This window comes from Nicrophorus vespilloides, unplaced genomic scaffold (assembly GCF_001412225.1).
Source record: "Nicrophorus vespilloides isolate i.1.1-1 unplaced genomic scaffold, Nicve_v1.0, whole genome shotgun sequence".
In the NCBI taxonomy this organism is placed as follows: domain Eukaryota; kingdom Metazoa; phylum Arthropoda; class Insecta; order Coleoptera; family Silphidae; genus Nicrophorus; species Nicrophorus vespilloides.
Window position 1 is genome coordinate 18317 of NW_017099608.1, and position 21657 is coordinate 39973.

Consider the following 21657-nt stretch of genomic DNA (forward strand, 5'->3'; position numbering starts at 1 on the left):
CTGCATTGTATTTCTAAATATAATAGAAGTAAGTATGTATCTGCATTTCCAAACTCATTCAGCTTTCCTATCCATTCACTTCGACGCAGCCTACGAGACTGGATGCATCTCAATTGTCTTACATCATTGTTCTTCTACTAAGCCATACAAAACTTTGTAAGTACTATTAATTTATAAAAAAAAATATAAAAATAAATATATATATTAATTGCGCAAAAAAGACGTACAGTCTACAACACACATTGCATAATTAATCTTTTTTTTTTCTTGATAATGAATAGGATGTAAATATATGGATATAAAGAAACAAGTTTTATTTTTATATATTTTTTTTATTAATATTTATTCATTCATTTCTATTATCATTGGTGTGAATAATTTCTGAAAAATAAATAATGTTAATTTACTGTGATTTTGAGAAACACAAAACACTTACATGTTAATTTTTCTTCGGAATTGTCCAAACCACTCTATTCCTTAACTCATACGATATAACAGCTTCCGGGTTTTCGGTTATTGTTAATATTGTCTGAGTGGCCTTATTGGCCACTCTTACTATTTTTGTTTGTGTTTGGACGGTATTTACTTCTGTGTGTAAATTAACTGCTTTACTGCTATAATTAATCTGATTGTACAACAACAACAAAAAATTAGTATTATTCCATATATTTAAAATAATATATTTCCCAAATCTAGTTAAATAATTAGAAAACTTACGGCAGGCAATTGCTGTTCCGCCATTTTTCAGAATATTAATTACTTAATTTTTCGCTGACAAAGTCAATTGATATATGATCCATAACCATGAAGGTTACTTCTTAACCAACTGACAGTTTATCGCGCGAAATTCAAACTAACTGATGATATTTTTTTTATAACACAACACTTGTTCATTTACAATATGTATAAGAAAATTGTAAAATATCTCTACATTATTTGTATCTAAAAATATAAAATTTAATGAAAAATCTAATAATATTTTCTATACAGTGCAACCTCGCTTAACGAACATAATCCGTTCCGTTACTCGTATAGTGAAACAGTTTTTCCTATATAAACTAATGTAAATTACGATTTTTAATCATTTTGCTTTTCATATCTATAGTTATTTTAATTTTTTGGCTTTTTATTTATTTATTTTTTAGTTATTTTTACAAATAACATGTCTGAACACAAGTTTGGAAACACCAGGAACTATTTTCCAATTCACACACGGTGAAGTAAATTTATATTTGTTTATATAAAAAAGCGTATATAGTGTGTTTATATATTATAATAATGGTTGGACCCAATATATTTTTATTTTACATTTACGGCATACACAAATTATATTTGCAAAGTATAGTCCGCTGTAACTAAAGATAACAAAGAAAATCGAAATTTTTATTCAAAAATACACATAATAGGTATACAAAAGCTTTAAAAATGATGTTGCAGGCGCGCAATCCGGGGCTTCTCTGCTCCTCGTCACTAGTTATGCGAAACGTCGCTCGTTAAGTGAGTCATTTTTATTACAATTCATTTTATTCGTTAAGCGAGGTTCGACTGTATATGAATTAAATAAATAATTATTTTAATGATATTATTGTAACTAACAAAATAGAAGAAAGTTTAGGAGATTTCAAATATAAAATATTCGTTATAACCGGTTTGCTTGTTATGTGTGTACTAAATGACTATGATTCCAGGGCGGAACTGTATTGATCCCGCCTTTACGTTGTAAGATACATGGAAAGCGACCAAAATATCTAGACCCGATTGGTCAGATTAAGCGCATGTTCCTTGTAAAACATGCAGACACTCTGGAACGTCTTCACTTAACCGCAAAAGAATACCGAACTGCCATTGGTTAATGTATATAGTGGGTGTCACTTAAGTCAGTTTATGCCACCCACGTAACAAAGTTAAATCTTTATGAGTAAATTTGAATACTGCAGTACTTTTAATATTTCCAATTACATTCAATTAGTCTTTACATAGTCTTAATTTAGATTTTATTAAAAATTTGTTGAATTATTTAAAATTATTATTTTTTTAATGAAACAGTTATGTATTTATTTCATTTTTGTTTCAATTCGAGGATCGTGATGGAGGATATGAACTGTTTGAATATACCAGTGCATGTTTCCAAATTGACGAGTTTGTGTTTACCGAGTATTAAATCATGGCCTACTTGGTCTTTGATTGCGAACACTCCAATCGCACGCACTGATATATTGCATGCAGTACATGGAACGTTGTTGGAGCAAAATATCAGATATGTAGTTCCGCAGTGCGCGATGAAAAAATATCGCAAGCAAATTCCTATATCATCCAAGAAATGGGATATATTGAACGGTATTGCTAACAACAAAGTGATCTTGATACGTGGAATAGTAACAGTTGGGAAGAGTTCTCAAGTTGCCCAATTCATATTAGAGGACGCAGCTGCATTAAACAAATCTGTGCATGTAATATTGCTGAAGCCACAAATCTTTGGGACCAGAGATTTAGCCGAGAAAATTGCTATGGATAGAGGAGAAATTGTAGGTTCTACGGTTGGTTACATCTCCACCTACGAGAGGATCCACACTGCAATTACTTCATTATTCGTATCTACCTACGAAGTATTTCTGAAGACGTTCGTTGGACGCACCGATTTCCTCAACACTGTCACGCATCTTATCATCGACGATGTCGATAAAAAATCCGTTTTCCACAATTTGATTATGTATATAATAAGGAAACATAAAAGTCGCTTTCCTAAACTCAAGGTTATACTTCTATCTGACAGCGATAACAACGATCAGATCATTAGCTATTTTCGTCCTGTAACTATTAACGTCAACGCTAAGCAAGCCACAGTGATGATGTCGTATACGCAAAACAAACTCACATCGTTTCCCATCGAAACGATGAATAACAAACTTGATTTAAGCGAATTCCTGGTGAATGAATTCAACAAGCTTTGCTATGCCACTGTGGTCGTTTATACAGCGGACTACAAAAATATGATTGATTTGCAAACGAGATTGAAGCAAGGTCCTAGATCCCAATTCATGGATATCATACTATTGCATGAGTCAATTCCCATCGAAACCAGACGGAGAGTCTTTCATGACACTCCTTCCGATATCCAGAGAGTCGTGATAACCGATGAAGCTTTCATACCAATCAGGGATGTTAAATGCATCATTGATTTCGGATTGAAACGTCACATGTTATACGACTTTGTAATGGTCTAACTATTGTATTTAAAAACTTCTATAAATTATGCTTTCAGGGGTACGATTTTTTTCGCACATTTTACAGCTGGAAATCTAGAAAGGAGGCGATCCATATCACCGAGAGAAGCACGCACTCGCATGTTTCCGTCTACAGATTGTATAATGTAGATGAATTCGAAGAGTTCTATGATCGCAATACTAACCAGAATCAAAGCATTCAGGTTATTGGAAAAAAAAAATTTTTTTCAACTTGTGATATTGTGATGTACTTTTCAGAAAATCTGTGCTTATGCTGAGCTGCTCGCAGATGATGAGAACTCGATCGTCAGCATCTTGCAAAATTTATACGATCCTGTCAGTCTTGTTTATATTTATTTCGGCATAAAGTCCTTGCGCATATCCAACGCTATGGATAATTTTGGAAGAGTAACGCAGCTTGGAGTTTACGTGATGCAGCTGTCTGTTCCCCCCAATTTAGGGAAAATGCTTATCCATGCTTGTATCCTTCAGTGCTTGGATCCTGTAATCACCCTGGTTTCGTTCATCATCAATGGGTACGTATGCACTTGCGATGCCCTGAAATTTATACGTACATATAAATATAAATTACACAATTTTTTTACTAGTTATTTAAGTTACTTGGAGAATCTAAAATACGAACATTTCCATTACTTTTACGATGGTATATTAAGTAGCCATGTCATGATCTTAAAGTTATTTGAAGAGTATCAGGTGTGTAGTGAAGTTGCAACATGCGAACACTTTAATTACTTTATCATAAAAATTCAAGGAATGCGTGTGCTATAATCGAAACTTCGGCATTCGCTATGGTTATAGCTCTGAAGACATGGAAATCATCCTGATGACACGTATGAAGTTAACGAGAGAACTTAAAGAGATTGGTATTATTCAGAATAAGAAACAAAGAAACTTGGCGCACGCAAATATGAACGCGACTAATTGGCCCCTAGTCCAGGCGTGCCTCGTTATCGGCCATTACCCAAAACTGCTTCATTACGTAAAAGAAGGATGCATTGTCCTAGATTACTGGTAATATATTAAAATTTTCAAAGTTGATAATTGATAGACTGTAAATTCCAGTTGCAAGAAATCGCTGTCGCTCGAAGGACAATTGAAGAATATCATAAGCAAATCTTCTATTGAGAGGTGCAGTATCGTATATAACATTTTGAATGCTAATCTGACCACTTGTAATCCAACTGGTTATACTGTGGTACCCGAATTAACGGTATCCTTTATATTTATTAGTTGTTATTTGTTTTACAACAGTTTCATTACAGGCATTCCTTTTTTGCCCGAAAGTTAATGGTATGTCTAATTATTGGATGTACACCTCCGTAAGTAAGAAATTGTACGAGTTGAAAAAATCCTACGAGAAGTTGGTTGAAATCAGACTCTCATATCCCAGCATATACATGGCCCACACCGAGCAAAATATTTTAACATCAATCAAGAAGCTGTTGATGTTAGAATTCAACATGGCAGCTCTGAAATCTCCAAGCTTCGATTTCTCGTGTCGCATGAGGTTCTGCCATGAATTAAAACACATTTAAACATTTGCTTTATATTATTTTCAGTGCGATTATATAGCGTTTGCTTAATGCCAAACGATTGTTTCAATCCAGTTCATGTAGTGAGATACTCTCGTGTAGACGGACGGACTGTAGTTCGATCCACAGCGCTTGCTGAATGATGTAACCCCAAATATTAAATATGTATTAGGATTGTCGGGGTGCTTTCGCTGCAGCGGACCACCAGAGTCCCCCTAAAATGATAATGATTAGTTAATCAAATAAAAAGCTTCTTTCTTGCCACATACTTTGCACGAATCATTTCCACCCTCCCCAGCACAGATTTGCCATTCCGAAACAACGCCACGGGACAACGTGTTTCCAGCTGGATAATACCTTTGGCAATCGTCTATTTGCACCGAGCGCAACTGGACCTTCTGGACGTTGTTGCTGGGTGGCTCCGAAATACCGAGCAATCCCCATCCACCAGTGTAGAGTTCATCGTAAGCGACAGTTTTCTTTGTGTTCAAGCAAGCAGGACGCACTCTTTTAGTCTGCTGTACCATCCTATCCAGCTCGATCAATGCCAAATCATGATACACCGCTGTACTTTTGTAGTCAGGATGCTGTATAGTCCTTAGAACCTTGAAATTCTGCGCGCTACTCTCCGTCCCATTCAGATCATTCGCTCCCAACCTAACATATTTAACAGCGCCTCTGCAAAGGAATAACAACAACTTGAAACTGGAAGCTTTTTATTTTTAGGTTTATAACTTACAGTTGCTTGGAGTAAAGACAATGGGCTGCTGTTAGGACGTACTTGAGATTTATCAAAGATCCACTGCAACCCCACCAGATGCCTCCAGGTATATCGAATCCTAAAGCCGCCTGCAAATTTGTCATTAGCTTCGACAATAACTTTAAGTGTAAATATTACCAAGTGAGGGAACTCTGCTTGTACGTATGTATCTTTGTTGTCACCTACAAGTGCCTGATTTAATCTACATTCTGTAAAAATAAAAGATGTTAATAATTATGTTTATTGTTTGTTTTATAAGTCTTACGTTGTGCACTCTTCACCCCGACCTCGCTATGCGTCGTTGGACAACAGACTATGGCTTTCAGTCCTTCGAAGCGACACGTCTGCGGCTTCTGTAGATGCTTGATGGATTCGACAACCTCCGGACATTCCTCCAACGCCAAACATCTTCCAACGTTTCCATCCTTCAATTGGCACAACTCACCTTAATAAATATAATATTAATATAAATAAAGCTTTTTTTTATATTTAAACTTACCTCCATCCTGAGCAAGTGCACTACAAGCGAGAGCTATAAAACTGAAGACAACCTTTAAGGAGCGCATATCGAGCAAGACTGTTGCTCAGGCAATGAATTGGCAACATTCTACGGCGTGGAAAAACCAGATACAAAATTATCGATGACCTCAAGGCTCAACCTTATCATGTTTACTAATTACGATTCTGCGGGTTTCGTTTATAATCGATCGAAAAGACAGCAAAACCGGCCGATCTGGAAATCCCGAGCACCGAGAAACAGGTCTTCGCGTTATTTTTTATACTCCCACTTTTTTTTTTGTAAAATTGTAAAGGGGAAATTAGAAACCCATTAAAATTTCCAAAGCATGGTAATTCGTAGAACAAATAACAACTACATTTAATTTTGTATTAAAAAACAACAAAAGTTAACTTTATTAATTATAAACTAATTTTTGGTATTATATATCACATTTATAAAACATTTCATAGCCATTGACAAACTTTGAATTCTAATCTAAATAAAATAATAAATAATGTTAAAACAATAAATAAAATAGAAAATAAATACAACGATAAATGAGCGATTTTTTGCAAATAATGTTAAAGCTAACATCTTATAGTGTGAATAGTAAATATTGTGTAAAATCATTCACATAGCGAAATGAATTTGTGGGTGTGTGAATTTTTTAATAAAATTAATTGGAGCTCTAGTGGAAAAAGTGTTTGGGTTCCCTAATTTACAGGAAATATCCTCAGTCTCCAAAATATGGCGAATGGCGGTCAGCGTTCTTTTATGTGAATCCACTGTAGCTTTCTTGGGATTAAGCATACGCAATTTTATAATTTTCTCTAATGTCATTGATAAAAATATCAAATACGTGTCGTTTGTAATGTACATCGTATCACCATCAATGTCTTTCCAGCTTGGTGCAATCAGAAAAGACTGAAACGATAGTGTCTTTATATTACAGGTAATGGTCAGATATAAATTGAATAGCTTACTGTGAGAGGAGATACAGCGGTGTAACAAATAAAATTGAAATCCCTACCCTCAGGAATTAATTCATTAAAGGTGAATACACAGGTCACATTGCTGGACATCATGGATCTTGCTAGACTCGTCGTGCAAAGTTGATAATCGCGTCGCGTGCTGCAAATAAAAATCATTATATATACAATTTGATTTGATTTGTTTTATTTTGCAAATCTTACTTGAAATCGAAGAGAAAATTGGTTTTAAAGTTATATTTAGCGATGTTTGGGAAATGACCGGCCACCAAGCACAGTTTAATCATAGCCCAGCTGTTGGAATTCGTATTTAAAGCACCCAGATTAAAAATTTTAATTTGTTGAACGAAACCAATGTTTCCTAGCTCCCAAATCAATTGCACGCGTTTGGTTAGCACCAATTGCAACTGTTCGTGTGTGAACCCGTATTTCGGTTTGTACGCAGTTACTTCCTCGTGCATTGCTATTTTCATCTCCCATTCCTGGAAAATTTTCAAGAAAAGCAAGTGGGTGCTGTTCACTCCATTGCAGTGTTCTATAAACGTGTCAATGAACGAGTTAGTTGTGGGTAAATTGACAATCAGTCCTAATTCGATTGCTGCAACTATGGTAGTTACAGGGTCAACGCAACATAGTACACATCCATATAACAGCATTTTTCCCAAAAAAGGATCCACGGAGAGCTTAATTAAGTGGCGACCCATAGGAGTGATAATTCCTTCTTGATCGATTGCTTCAATTTCGGTCAGCCTTTTAATAGCTTTATCCACATGTAAATCATCTATTGGGATCATCACATTCCGCAACGTTCTATTTATATAGAAATGACACAGCTTTATCATCTTAATTCGCAGAATACAAGACTATAAAATAAATCAGGAATATAATTTAAGTAAGGGGATACTAAACGATTCTCACCTCCAAGTATCTAGGTTCATGTGAACCATCAATTATGGAAGTCAACATACTGTAGTTCCGGAACGTGTAAAATCTATATGCTACAACTGGATTGTTAGCGCCACCACATACCCTCATGTCAGCATACTTCTGACTAATCCAATCATCATAAACGAAATATTGACCAGTAGCCTAAAAACATGAATATTATATAAAATTATTTACAAGCAAAATTTCATCATACCAAGTCCAAATTAACTATTTTCTTCTTGCCACTATCTATAATGTACTTCGCATCTTTATGATGAAAATACCATGCGTTTGTTAATATTATATTTTGTAGATTTCTCTTTTTAACAAATGGTTTTATTCTATCACTAAAATTGACTTCTTCTAATATTACTATTAGATTAAACCTATTATAATAACACAGCTTTTTCCTTATAACTTCTATTTCTTCGAAGTCCTTCAGGAAAACAAGGATGGTAGCAAATTTGTTTTCCAAATTAATTCGAAGAATAAGCTTGGCTATCATGGACAACATATCATGTTCTTCCATTTTGGTAGGATGTTGGATCCTATTCGCTATCTGATCAATGTAAACTATATTTGTACGTTGCCGAATCATAGACAATTTGATTTCTTTGACGCCATTCATATAAAATAATATTTCATTATTATTGTTGCTATCAGATAGCATAATGATTTTCACATTTACGAATATGGAAATGAACTTTTTAATAGTTGTCATAAGTAGGTTTTGATACTTAGATCTCTTATCCACGTCGTCAATGATAATATGTGTTATATGTCCACTAATTTCTTTACGATCAATAATGGTATTCAAAAAAATTTCATAAGTGCATATGACCAAACATGTTTCCTCTGACATTGTGGTTTGGTAGTTGGATACATATCCTACCTTTTTACCCAGCGATTCATCCAATTGCTTGCTAATTTGGTTTGCCATCGCTAAAGTACCGAAATTTTCAGGCCTGATCATTAGTATTTTCCCTTTCTCTTTGTTTACTCCCATATCTTCCAGCAGATACATTGGGATTTGGGTGCTCTTACCAGATGCTGCGTGCCCTGATATCAGGTAAGGTCGTTTTGCTTTGAGTGTTTCAATTAACATTGCATGGTGCTGGTACACCGGGTATAAACGATAATGAGGAGGCTTCTTTAATGGAACTGGAATGTCTACCAATCCTGTGTCAGGAATTTGACCATTGATCCATTCTCTCGAAGTGTCTGCACATTCTTCCCTCATTATGTGATTTAAATCTGCAATATGTGCATTTGTTGTCTGAATCTCACCACTAAGGACTGGCAAATGTAAATCAAATTCCAACATACTGAAAAAAAAATTATAAAACTTAATTATTTTATGTACAAATACAGAATGTTTTTCAAATTTTTTAATTTTTAAAGACACAATTTATATGCTAAATCTCGTGAAAATAATGCAACTTTTTAAACTCTCTTAATTTGTTTACTAATACAGAATTTGGTGTGTATGTTATTTTCTGTTGTTGCAGCGTTCTTCGCTGATTTTAAAAACATTCGCACGTTGATTATTTGCAGACATCCGGTCGAAATAAATATAACATTGTTTACTTTTTATAGAAAATAAAGACCAGTAAATAAATGTAAATATTTACATTTGACAATTTTTTATTTTTAGTAGTGAAGTCAATTATTTTATAAAAAACTGATGACCAAAGTAAAAATGAAAATAAATTTCTTGAAAAGCATATTTGAATAACCGACAATCGAAATCCCGACTGTATCAAAATCCCGACAACCATAATCCCGACTGTATCAGAATCCCGACAACCATAATCCCGACTGTATTAGAATCTCGACAAGCATAATCCCGACTGTATCAAAATCCCGACTATATCGAAAATTTCTACAATAACATTTTTAAATTATTTCGGAGCATAGTCACCATGTGCTATATTTTTTTCTTATAAATAACAATAAATTATTATCAATGTATTTGATTTTATTGACTTATTCTTAATAAACCTTACAACATGAAATAATCTCAAAATAAAATTAGATTATTAATTGTTGTTATTTATTATTAATAACATTACGCTCCGGAATCATTTAAAAATGTTATTGTAGACATTTTCGACATGTCGAGATTTTGAACATCGACATTTTGATTGACGTGATTTTGGTTGTCGGGCTTTCGATTGCCACCGACCTTTTACAACTTATTAATTACATCGTTTCATCCTTATTGATGCAGTAGCACTACTATATACGTGTTTTTAAGCGCAACAGGTAGGGGTAGTTTTGACATTATCTTGAAATGAACAATGATCATTTCTATACTTCATTTCATTGCATTTCATTAAAATAATATTAATTTATATAATAGAGTCGCGCTTCATCAAAACCCTAAACAGATGAAGTAACTGTGGACTTTGACATGTATTGTTTATATAATTCAAACGGTGTCGATTACCTGGATACTTGATGTTGCAGGGCTTTACACAAAACACAAGAAGGCCACTCGAGGCTGGACACTAAATATTAAATTTTGCACACGAAATTTTTAGATAAGTTTTTGAACTATCACGAAAATTACAAACCACAAAGCTGGTAAAACTATCAATTTATCGCGAAACCGCGCTCAAACAGAATTGGTCGTCGAGTCAAGTTTTTCGCACGTACCAAGTTCGCCCGTCCAATTAGATGTGCCGACGAGTGAGTAATTATACTCAGTTTGCCCCTCCTCTTAGACACTGTACCGGTAGTACGAAATGGTGGCGCGCAAACATCTAATACGAACTCTTGGAAGCCTAATTTCATCTACTACAAGATACTTTAACAAACAACTTCTCTTCTAAACCAATGTCAGATAAACTTATTACATCAAAAATAAAGTTCAATTTATTGATTTTGTTTCAAAACTTCAGAACGCATCTTCCATCAATATTTTGAAAGTTCATCAATAATGTATAATAGTATACATTTGAAGTATAGTAGTAATTAAAAGAATTGTTTATAGTCCTCTGTGTCGGCAATGGCCGCTCAAATACATAAACCATTGATTAACAATAAATTATCTTTCAAAATGCTTTTTCGTGGTAGACAACCATACTTACATAACAACGTAGTATTATGCAATCGTTACGCAATGCGTTTCATACAGATTATTTATCAAGACTAATGTTTAAGAAAATGGTTCATTTTGTTTAATAAATTCATTTAACATAAATTCCCTATTATTGGAAGTTTAATCATATATTAGAATGTAAATAATAAAATTAAATGGTAGAGGCTATTCCAAGAGTGAAGAAGCACGAGGAAGGAAAAATAATAATAAAAACAGCAGTAGTTCAAATTTATTTATTTCCTTAACAAAAAAGAACATCTATTTTGTGGACGGATCTTATAGATATAAATTGCTTATTCTCTAGGCAATATAAAAAAATATAATTGCATATAGTAATATTGGAATGCTTTAGAAAATAAATATTTGCGTGAGAATTGTGCAGAAGACTAAGATCGCCGGTAGGTTCCGACGCGCGCTACTTTTGAACGTCTGAGGATCACCTGCAATTCAAGAAAAGCCTACTGTTAATTGCCCCTGGATTTCGAAAGATATACCAGTAATTACCCATTTGGAATGTGTGCGCTGGTGAACTCATCCTGCCGTCACCACCGTTCGAGTACGCCAATACTCTCATCTTGTAAGTCCTTCCTGGCGATAGATTTCTAATAAACGCTTCCAGCTTTTCGCCAACTGACATAACCGTATCATTAGCTGTGCTCATATCTTGGTCGACATCCCATATACGAATCTAAATAATATTTGATGTGACATTTGTTGTTACAGTTGGGAAATGATTAGGTGTACCTTATAGCCTTGCAAAGGTTCCTCTTCGGTTGTTGGCTGGACGTATCTCCATACAACCCTGATGGTAGATGGATTCACTCCGAAGACGTGCACGGATGATGGTGGTTTCTGCGGCGCTTTTCTGAATGTTCTCTCTATGTACCTTTCACTTTCGGGGCCTTCTCCAGCAGAATTGTAGGCCATTACCTTCACATAGTAATAGGTGTCGGGTATCAAACCTACAATCAAAGCCCAAGGCTGTGTGTTTCTCGACAAATAATATATACTGTCTTCTTCTTTGTTATCTTTCCTCCAGTATTTTAGCTGAAAACAATGTATTCGGTATTTCCCATTCGTGAAACTTACTTATTGCACTTACCCTGTGCCCAATCAATTTGCCGCGAATATTTTCTCTGGTTTCCAGGATTGGATTCCAACTTACGTTCAGTGCTGTGGAATTATACGAGTGTGCTAACACCAATTGTGGAGCTACCTGAGGCATATCTTCGGCCGAGTAAATTATAACTTCATTACTAACTGGACCTGGTCCAATCTCATTCAAAGCTTGAACCTTTACTATATATTGTGTGTAGTAATAGTCAACTGATGGTAAGTGGATGACCGTTTTTCCTGTATTGCCGTACTCTTTTAAATCTACGCTATGGAATTTAGTGTCATAGTCTCTGCGCTTATATAATACTCTATAATAGATGCCAGAACCGTATTGCTCTTCAGACTTCAACGGAGTCCAAGTAACAGTTAGATCTCCTATGTTACCGCCGCCTCCTCCGATATTCCTCGGTGGCATCTTCGGATGATCGGGAGGAGTAGAATGTCGAGGACTTGGGACTGAAGCTACGCCCATACCTAACTCGTTCCAAGCTGATACTCTAAATTCATAGGTTGCCCAAGGAGTCAAAACATTTTCTATGAATGCTTCCTTTCGGCCCGTATACCTATCAATCTGTTTAGCAAACAAACCTTGAGTTATGTTCATCCACGTATCGTTCCAATTAGTTCTTCCAAAAACGGTGTAACTGAGGATTGGCCTTCCATTTGAAGCTCCATCAGTCCATTGTAATATGGCTGAAGTCTTCTGAATTTCAATCACTTGCAAACCACCTTGTAAAAAAAACAAATTATAATTGCATGTAATTACGTAAATAGATAATCAATCACCTGGTGGGCCAGGCGGTCCCTCAATGATGACACTGGATTTCGAAGATATTTTACCAACGGCAGATTTCACAATACATTCATATTCGCCAGCATCTGCAAACGTTGCGTTTGAGATGATCAAGGATCCTCCTTCCATTTTCTAAAAGAAATAAACGTAATGAAGAGCAGCCGTCCAATAAGATTATTAACAAGTCTTACAATTTTATTATAAGAATTTCTGACGTCAATGTCGCGAATCCTAATACCGTTGTGCGTCCAGATATAAGCGATGTCAAGCATTTCTTCGGTTTCCGCTAGGCAATAGAATAATAACATCTGTTCTACAGATTTGACCACTCTCGGTCTTAATTGTTCTACTAATCTCGGTGGCTTCAACACAATCAATCGACCTCTGGATTCATCCATTCCAAGTTGATTACTTGCAGTGCAAGTGTAAATGCCTTCGTCATCTCTAGACACAGGAGCTATTATAAGGTTGCCATTGTCCATGATCTTTCTATGACCTCCTGTGGCAATCACTCTTCCGTTCACCTTCCAGACAAATCTTGGCTTTGGAGCTGCTTCAGGTTTACATACAATTGTAACGTTTCCATGTTCAGCTGCGTATGTTTCAGATTCTAATGGATGCTTCTTAAATGATGGCTTAAAAGACAATACCCTTAACTGCGCTGAAGAATACCTTGTTTTCAGGGTATTCGTAGCGCGACATTGGTACATCCCTGGATCCCTATCGTCATCTAAATCGGTGATAGTCAAAACGTTGTCTTGGATTTTAATTCTTGTCCTATCCTCGGAATCCATATACCCCATGACCAACTGCCTACCGTTCTTCCACCAAGTATAATTTACATCTGGAATACCGAACGCTTCGCAAGTCCAAACTAATTCTCCTTTACTATCAACATGTTTATCGGTAAGTGGAATGGTAAAATTTGGTTCGGCTTGTACATTTATTATAACGCTATTCTGATGCGAAGCGCGATCATTGTATACTCTGCAAACGTATTCTCCCTCGTCTTCGACCTGTACGTTTCTTATAACTAAAACCCGATTATAGCTCGATAGGTAGGAATTACGAGGGAGATTTCCTCCCTTACGCGTCCAATTGTAGCTAGGAATGGGACTGAAATAAGGTTTATTTTATATATTGCTATTCACTAATATTTTTTTTCATTATCATGCAAAAAAAATTAAAAGGAACTTACTATCCGAATGCCATACATTCCAATCTAACATCTTTTCCAGCAATAGGAGCTTCTGGAAACGCTTTGGGAAAGTTGTTTGGAAATTTCAATTGCTGATAGTTAGCTTCATGTAAAAATTAGTACAATTAAATCAAATATAAAGACGCATTTTCGTATAGAATAGCTTACAGTGTGGGTTTACTCTCAGTGGGAAGAATGGACCATTCCGACCTGTATCTGTAAATTCCGCTTGGACGCTGCAACTGTAATTACCTCTATCAATGGATTCTAAGGCAGAAAAATACAAGGCACCATCATTTGAAACGAAGACCCTGTTATCTTCCTCGACGAAATTAGGGAAATATTCTCTTGACCAGTAAAAATTAACGCTAGGATAATGATGTGGAGGATCACAGAACAATACTTTTCCCCAATTTTGGTTTCCGTTTTCTGGAGACCTCTTGAGAACAAACTCCGATATAAATCCAAAATTTAAATTCACACTTTCTGATATTATTGAACCGAAGACGTTCTTTGCTTTACAGTGATATGTAGCTCTATCAACTTTCTGGTCTGGTCTGTTGATAATCAACATGCCACCACTAATAGTAACCCTTTCATCAACTAATGGATCTATCTTTCTAGCAACTAATCTATCATTCTCAAAATCTTCTTTGAACCACTCGTATACTGGTGTTGGGTATCCACCAGCTAGGCACAGCAGTGTTACATCATTATATAATTTAGATTTTGAAGTATCATAAGTCACATCTTCTGGTTGCTTGATAAAGTAAGGCCCCTGAGGTATTTTTGCTGAGTCAATAATGTCAATTCCATAAGTATAAGTTCTATCATCACTAATCAGTCTTTGTAAGCTGCTGATATGCGCTTCGCAAATGAACAGCAAGGATTCATCTCCTCTCACTGGCTGGAAACCCCAGTGCATTATATCTTTAGAAAAATTATATGCTAAAAAATCTTTCCCATAAGGATCAGAATCCATTAGGAAAGCATTCTCCATATTAATTAGCTGACTGCCATCTGGATTAATCCAGTAATTTGGATTCTGTTGATTTGCTCCAATATACCATTTTCTGTGCTGCGGATCCCTCCAATTTAATTCATTTATAATAAACCCATGCTCATCTGAATTGCTCAAAGACAACAAGTCAGAGCCTCCCTGCTCTGGGCTATATGTCTGTAAAAAAAAGAATGAGTCATTTCATTGAAGTATTTAATTAGTATTTAAAATGTCATACCTGGCAAATCCTTCGGGCTTCTGTATAGGGCCTTAATGGAGATTTAATGAACTTGTAACAGCTCTGTCTATACTTAATCCAATGCTGTGGGCATTGTTCATAATACATATCACTGATATCATTTTGATTATAGTCATCTAAATTTGGATACAGCCTTTGTGCAATTACTAGTGGAGATGCAAGAAGCATTGCATATATTAGGTCCCACATAATTATCTACAAAATAATTCATTGAATGAGTAATTTTACGTGCACAGGGAGTGGCAGTTTTTTTTTTAAATTGAATTGTTTACAAACACTAAACTATTTAATGTGGGAGTTATGAATTAAAGTTAATTTTATATAAACCATACCTTATATCAAAACTAAAACACTTCTGAGATCTCTTCAAATCATAAATATAAACGCTTCTTATAAATACGTCACAACATCATTTTTCTTGTTTGTATTCCCTTAGGTATAATCCTATTCGTAATACAATACAAACTGAAAAATTTGTTGTATGGCCACTGCTGTGGCGCACTCATCGAATCCTAAGTACACCGGCAGCCCTTTAGGAGGCACCACAAGTACAATTTCTTATAAAATTCCAAACAAGTTTTACTATTATTTACATATAAATCTTTATAAAACCTGCAATTAACCAATGCGTTTTATTAACATCTACGTAATATTAATAAATAAATCTTCTTTAAAAGAAATAAGATGACAAAAATTATAATTATTTCATATAGATAATTTCTAAGAAATGCAAAAATTAAATTAAAACTAATTCTGAAATAAGTTTATTTTCATAAGACTATGCTTCAGTTTTGTCTAAGAGTGTAGAACATAGTTATTAAACTTGTTTTTAACTAGTTGAAAGGCCAAGAAAACTTGGTATAATAATGCATATTATTTGTTTTATTTTTATGTAATTTTTTTGCATTTTTGTAATTATTTATAAAAAGGTACCTTCTCATAATATATTTACAAGTACAATGAAAATGCTTGATTTTGATAACTTATATTAGATGTTCTGACCAAACTAGAATGCTGGCAATTAACTCATTAGAAAGGTTGTAGTTTTGTCTTTAATTTGAGTATTTAATGATTTAATTAGCACGAGTGGTAATCGATTAATTTAAAAAAACGTGAAGTTATTGCAGCAAATTGAAAAAAAAATGTTAAATAAATGATTATATTCATATATTTAAAAAATAAAAATAATTTAAAATACTGTTTTAAAGAATAATTATTTCGCTTTCGTTTGCTATAAAGTACGTTAGTTTTGGTCAATTAATAAGAATGTTATTAAGCTTTAATGAGTTGGCGGTTTTCGCGAATCAAAACGCAAGCAAGGCTCCGAAAATACCAGAAAATAGGGATTTGCACTAGGAGACTATGAGTAATGAGGAGGTATCTTAGCTCCTAGCATCGGTCGTTCCTGATTGGTTGTAATTTGAAATTTACGTTTGTGTGAGTAAGCGAACTATTATTGTTACTGTTGCAAGTTAAATTTATAGTTATTTATTGGATTTCATGTTTATTCTACATTGTTCTGAATACTCAATGAACAACATTGTTTTCTTCTTCTATTTCATTGATAACATGATTCTATTGTTACTTCCTACATAATCCTTAGAGACTGGAAAACTTTTCTGAATGCTAGACGCATTGAAAATACTGGATAAACTAAAATTCCCAAAAAGAGACTAAAAGTATTTTATATAACTATCAATCTATATTTTCACTTATTTTAATCTCTATATATTTTAGGTCAACATTTAAATACAGGCCATTTTCTAAAATGTTGTTTTCCAAACTGTCTAATACCAAAGTTTAATAATTAATTTTGACGAAGCTATGGTAGCTATAAACCTGTATTTACACTCATTTTAATTTTTCTATATTCTAGATCAACATTAATGTCCAAAACTCTTCTGAGAGTTGGTGTATACAGGCCATTTTTGTAGACGTTGTTTTCGAAACAATCTTATACCAAAGTTTGATAATTAATTGTGACCAAGCTATGGTAGCTACAAGCCTGTTTTATACTCATTTTAATCTCTGTATGTTCTAGATCAATATTTATATTCTAAATTCTTATGTGAGTGAGTTTTCATGTTAATACAGTTCATTGTTTAAGGCAATATCCTACTTTTTAATCAAAGTTTATATGTATGTTTGGTTGCCTGCATTTTAGGTGCAAAATGAATATTCCTTTTTGTTATAGCCATCTGTTAGCAACATAGCAAAGGTTGTAGTTCAGACATTTTGGCGCTGCACAAAATCCATTTGCTGAGAAGTGTATATTTGGTTGCAGTCAAATTTTATTGATTTTATTTTACATATTTCTTAATACTGCTAACAAGAACTATAGTACAAATATAAGAAAATATTGTTATAAGATTATTTAATATTACAATACAATATAGGTAATATTAAAACAAAATAATTTGTAGTAAATCCAGAGGGCGCTTTTATAAGTTTACCTTTATTCGATTCTACTGTTCAAATTTGTGTCAAAATACTGCTGGACGAGAAAAAGACGGTTACCAAAAAAATCAGTTTTAAAGCTACAAGATTTGATGTGTGTGTTTGTTACGTTTTCTGTAATTAATAATTTTTAATATGGATTTTTCAAGAGATGGATTTTTAGATGAAACAGTCAAGCAGACCCCAAAGCCAAGAGCTTGTTCAACAGTGACCAAGAAGAAACAGGAATTGAAACCCTTAAGTTTTAGCGCCTCTAGCAACTACAGAAACTCTCTGGGAGTGATGTCTCTGGAAGAAGTTGATTTGATACCACATCTTGAGGTGCCTCGAAGTGAAGCGGTAAGAAAATAAATACATATATCTTATTATATATATTTTATTTATAATTATGTTTTAGCCGAATGTATCTTCTTTATCAAAAAGTAGTGCGTATGATTCTTTATACAAACAATTTATTGCTGATAGAACAGCTGAATATACCAGAGTGATGCACAAAACACGTGAGCCAAATTCAATGAATTTACCATCAAAATATTTCCAACCAGAAACACAAATAGATACACCAATGAGTAAAAAATCTATGGAAAGCACAGTGAGTGAAAGTGATTTGGTTGGATTATCTGATGATCGGAGGACATCAACTCAGATAGGTAATATTTCCCAGCAACTACGCAATTCAGATGTTTCAATCAAGGAAATTTTCAATAAATATTTTATTACTAATTCGACGTTTGAGGAAATGGATAGCGATATGTTCGAGACTGCAGAATCTGCAACTGAAAAAATAAATGCTGAGGAAATGTTTTGGCGCAGGGAGCACGATTTGCCTGTGAATAGAGTATCGACATTTTCTCAGCCAAATTCACATTTAGAATCAAAAATATCGATGGGTGAATTTTTCAGCGGGAAATCAGATAATTGCTCTTTGATGTTCGATAAAAAGAGTCCTGAGAGCCGGAAACCCGTACCATTAATAAATGATGAACTAACGGTGGTGGATGAAAGTCGATTTTCAACAGATGGCAGCATTTTAAGTATTTCGAAGATACAAAATATAATCTCGAATGGGACTGAAACACCGAATAAATTAGCAGAGAAACTGGTGAAATCGAAATTTTCGAATATAGCTAAATCGTACGATAATCGCAAAAGTTTGGACTCGCCAAATACCAAGATTAATAAATCTAACGCTAGAAAATTCGTTAGCACTTCGGAATTGACTTGTAGTAAATCAATGAGCCATATGGACGAGAACAAGGAAAATAAGAATAGGTCAATAAATTCTATGAAGAGCGCTTGCAGTATTGAAACTTTATCTGAAATTAAAAATCCATTGGCGTGCACTAAATCGGAATTGGTTTATGGATGTGTAAAAGTGGGAAAGATTGCGACTCAAGAGTTTGTCGTTAAAAACCGTTCAGATCATAAAATGAGATTTCAAGTTAACTCCAGCAATCTGAATTATAAAATCTCGAAATTAGATACAGATTCTATGGCAAAGGTCACCATTTTGTTACATCCAAATGAAAGCAGGCAATTCACGATAACTTTTTCTCCCACCACGATAGGTGTTCAAACTGGTAAATTATACTTTTACCCAATGATTAAAGGGGACATTCGTAAGGATAAACAACAAGTCATGAACCTATTCGGATATGGTGGACACTCCAGTATCGAGATGCTAGGTCTACCCAAAGACACATCCGGTAAACTATGGTTGCCTCTGGGTAGTTTAAATAGCCAAAACAATTCGAAGATGGTCAAGCAGTTTCAGATTAAGAACTCTGGTACTTTGCCCGGTTTCGCGCATTTAAGCGTTAGATCGAAGAGCCTTTATTCTTACGCAACGATAAATTTATCGCCATCGTCAGTTGTTTTACAGCCTGGGCAGCAGGTTTCTATTCAGGTTGAATACATCATAACGAAGGACGATTACAGGATCTTCTGTAAAACGTTCAACGGCGGATCAGAAGTCACGGAAATCGCACACATCACGATAGTGTTTGGACCGGAAGTATTGAGAGGACGATTAAGGAAATTGAATGAATACGTATCGAAGAACAATCTGATGCCCGATAAATTGGTCTGTGAATTAACGAAGATATTTCCAGGCGAATGCATTCCAGACGATTTAAGAAATTACAAAGATACAGTAAAAAACTTCCACGTCATACTGAACGAATTGTTGCGCAAAGAAATAACTATAACAGTCGAACAGGACATGGACAAAACTCTTTGTCCCGAAGCTATAGATGAAACCTCGCAGTATCACACGTTAATGAATAACTACTCCAATATGACGATCGTGGATAAGAGCGATATTGTGGACTTATTAACTGTTGAGGTCTCGAATATTCTATTAACTCCGCCTTTTAAAGTTTCCGACTCGATTGTTTTATCTTGCGAAGGATCGAAAGATGTTCTATACGAGATCAAAATGGAACCGGAAGGATTTTTGAAGATTAGCAATCGAAGGAACGTCATAAAACCTGGTCAGATTAAACGTATCAATTTGACTTGCGCCGATGTCCATATGAACGATAGACAGAAGGTTAAAGTTTTAATATTCACCGAGAATTCGATGCTGGAAGTCGAAGTAAAGATTATTAACAATATAGTTACTTAATTCTTATTATATTTGCTATTTTTTATATATTTTATTATTGCCTCTTATTGTACTTACATTTGGGAAAAGAGACGAAATTATATTATTATATTTTTTTTTATATTAAAAGTAGTTTTATTTTGAAGTCATTACAATCATTTTCCAAGTAGTAAATTGATTCGAATAAGTCGAATACCTGACTTAATTAAACACTAAAATATCACTTTCGTAATTATAAAAATAAATCGTTTTGCATCTAAGATATCAGTATATTGTTTTTCAAGTAAAAAAAATCGAATTTTAAATAACTTTCTTTGGCATCATGCATATTCAACCTACAAAGTTAATTCTTATTATTATAAGATGTGAGTTGTGATTGGTTGTGAAACTTAATTGCTTATAAGTTCTATTAACAAAAGGAATATACGTACAACTACCCCCATTTAAAATATTTTTTTTAATTCAATTTCACCCCTTTGTTTAGTCGTTACTAATCTTTTTATAATTATACTAGAAGGTTAATAACAAATCATTCAATTCGTTATCAGGCATTATGATAATGGAATTAGTATTTTAAATGCAGAAATATTTATTTATCATAAATTAATTGATTTGTGTAAATTTCTATCATTTTATCAGCATTTTATGTTAAAAAAACAGATGCTTGCCATATGCAAAATTTAAATTATATATCTGTTTCATAGCAGTATACAAATATTATCATTTTATATAACACACGCGTCTATATCGCAAGCCCGACAACCGAAAGACCGTCTATTGAAATCCTGACTATCGAAATCCCGATTATATCAAAATCTTGACAACCATAATCCCGACTGTATCAGAATCTCGGCATCCATAATCCCGACTATATTAAAATCCCGACTATATCAAAATCCCGACAATATCGAAATTTTTTACAATAACATTTTTAAATTATTTCGGAGCGTAGTCACCCTGTGCTACACTTTTATTGTTAATAAAAATAAATTATTAGTAATTTATTTGATTTTGTTGAATTATTCATAATAAACCTTAACATTATGAAATAATCTCAAATACAATTAGATTATTAATTGTTATTATTTATTATTAATAACAATTTAAAAGTCACCGGATTAATTTTAAAATTTTATTGTGGACAGTTTCGGGATTATGGTTGTCGTGATTTTCA

At 34.1% G+C, this 21657-nt stretch overlaps 5 protein-coding genes across 7 annotated transcripts; 3 read left to right on the forward strand and 2 right to left on the reverse strand.

Moving 5' to 3' along the window:
- The first annotated feature begins 84 nt into the window (after positions 1-84).
- LOC108564855 (DExH-box ATP-dependent RNA helicase DExH1-like) lies at positions 85-2994 on the forward strand. Its single transcript, XM_017924025.1, has 3 exons — positions 85-156; positions 2081-2927; positions 2977-2994. The coding sequence occupies exons 2-3, from the start codon at positions 2088-2090 to the stop codon at positions 2992-2994; spliced, it is 858 nt and encodes a 285-aa protein (XP_017779514.1). The 5' UTR covers positions 85-156; positions 2081-2087.
- A 36-nt stretch (positions 2995-3030) lies between these two features.
- Positions 3031-4798, forward strand: LOC108564859 (probable ATP-dependent RNA helicase YTHDC2). Its single transcript, XM_017924031.1, has 7 exons — positions 3031-3212; positions 3263-3427; positions 3483-3760; positions 3833-3938; positions 3997-4256; positions 4308-4455; positions 4508-4798. The coding sequence occupies exons 1-7, from the start codon at positions 3039-3041 to the stop codon at positions 4778-4780; spliced, it is 1404 nt and encodes a 467-aa protein (XP_017779520.1). The 5' UTR covers positions 3031-3038; the 3' UTR covers positions 4781-4798.
- On the reverse strand, positions 4759-6127 carry LOC108564860 (serine protease snake-like). Its single transcript, XM_017924032.1, has 6 exons — positions 6037-6127; positions 5803-5982; positions 5676-5746; positions 5517-5626; positions 5047-5455; positions 4759-4992 (listed from the first exon to the last, which is right to left on the reverse strand). Exons 1-6 carry the CDS (start codon positions 6101-6103, stop codon positions 4825-4827), a joined length of 1005 nt encoding a protein of 334 aa, XP_017779521.1. The 5' UTR covers positions 6104-6127; the 3' UTR covers positions 4759-4824.
- Positions 6128-11326: 5199 nt separating this feature from the next.
- LOC108564858 (contactin-like) lies at positions 11327-15868 on the reverse strand. Its single transcript, XM_017924029.1, has 10 exons — positions 15754-15868; positions 15401-15616; positions 14331-15339; positions 14163-14265; positions 13156-14080; positions 12958-13096; positions 12158-12900; positions 11800-12102; positions 11560-11743; positions 11327-11495 (listed from the first exon to the last, which is right to left on the reverse strand). The coding sequence occupies exons 2-10, from the start codon at positions 15608-15610 to the stop codon at positions 11404-11406; spliced, it is 3708 nt and encodes a 1235-aa protein (XP_017779518.1). The 5' UTR covers positions 15611-15616; positions 15754-15868; the 3' UTR covers positions 11327-11403.
- A 1917-nt stretch (positions 15869-17785) lies between these two features.
- On the forward strand, positions 17786-20571 carry LOC108564880. Of its 3 annotated transcripts, none has more exons than XM_017924077.1 (3): positions 17786-17974; positions 18028-18217; positions 18276-20571. In XM_017924077.1, the coding sequence occupies exons 2-3, from the start codon at positions 18161-18163 to the stop codon at positions 20502-20504; spliced, it is 2286 nt and encodes a 761-aa protein (XP_017779566.1). In that variant the 5' UTR covers positions 17786-17974; positions 18028-18160; the 3' UTR covers positions 20505-20571. The 3 variants fall into 3 exon arrangements, with proteins under 3 accessions (XP_017779566.1, XP_017779565.1, XP_017779564.1); XM_017924076.1 differs by having other exon boundaries at positions 18042-18217; XM_017924075.1 differs by lacking the exon at positions 17786-17974 and having other exon boundaries at positions 17982-18217.
- The last annotated feature ends 1086 nt before the right edge of the window (positions 20572-21657 follow it).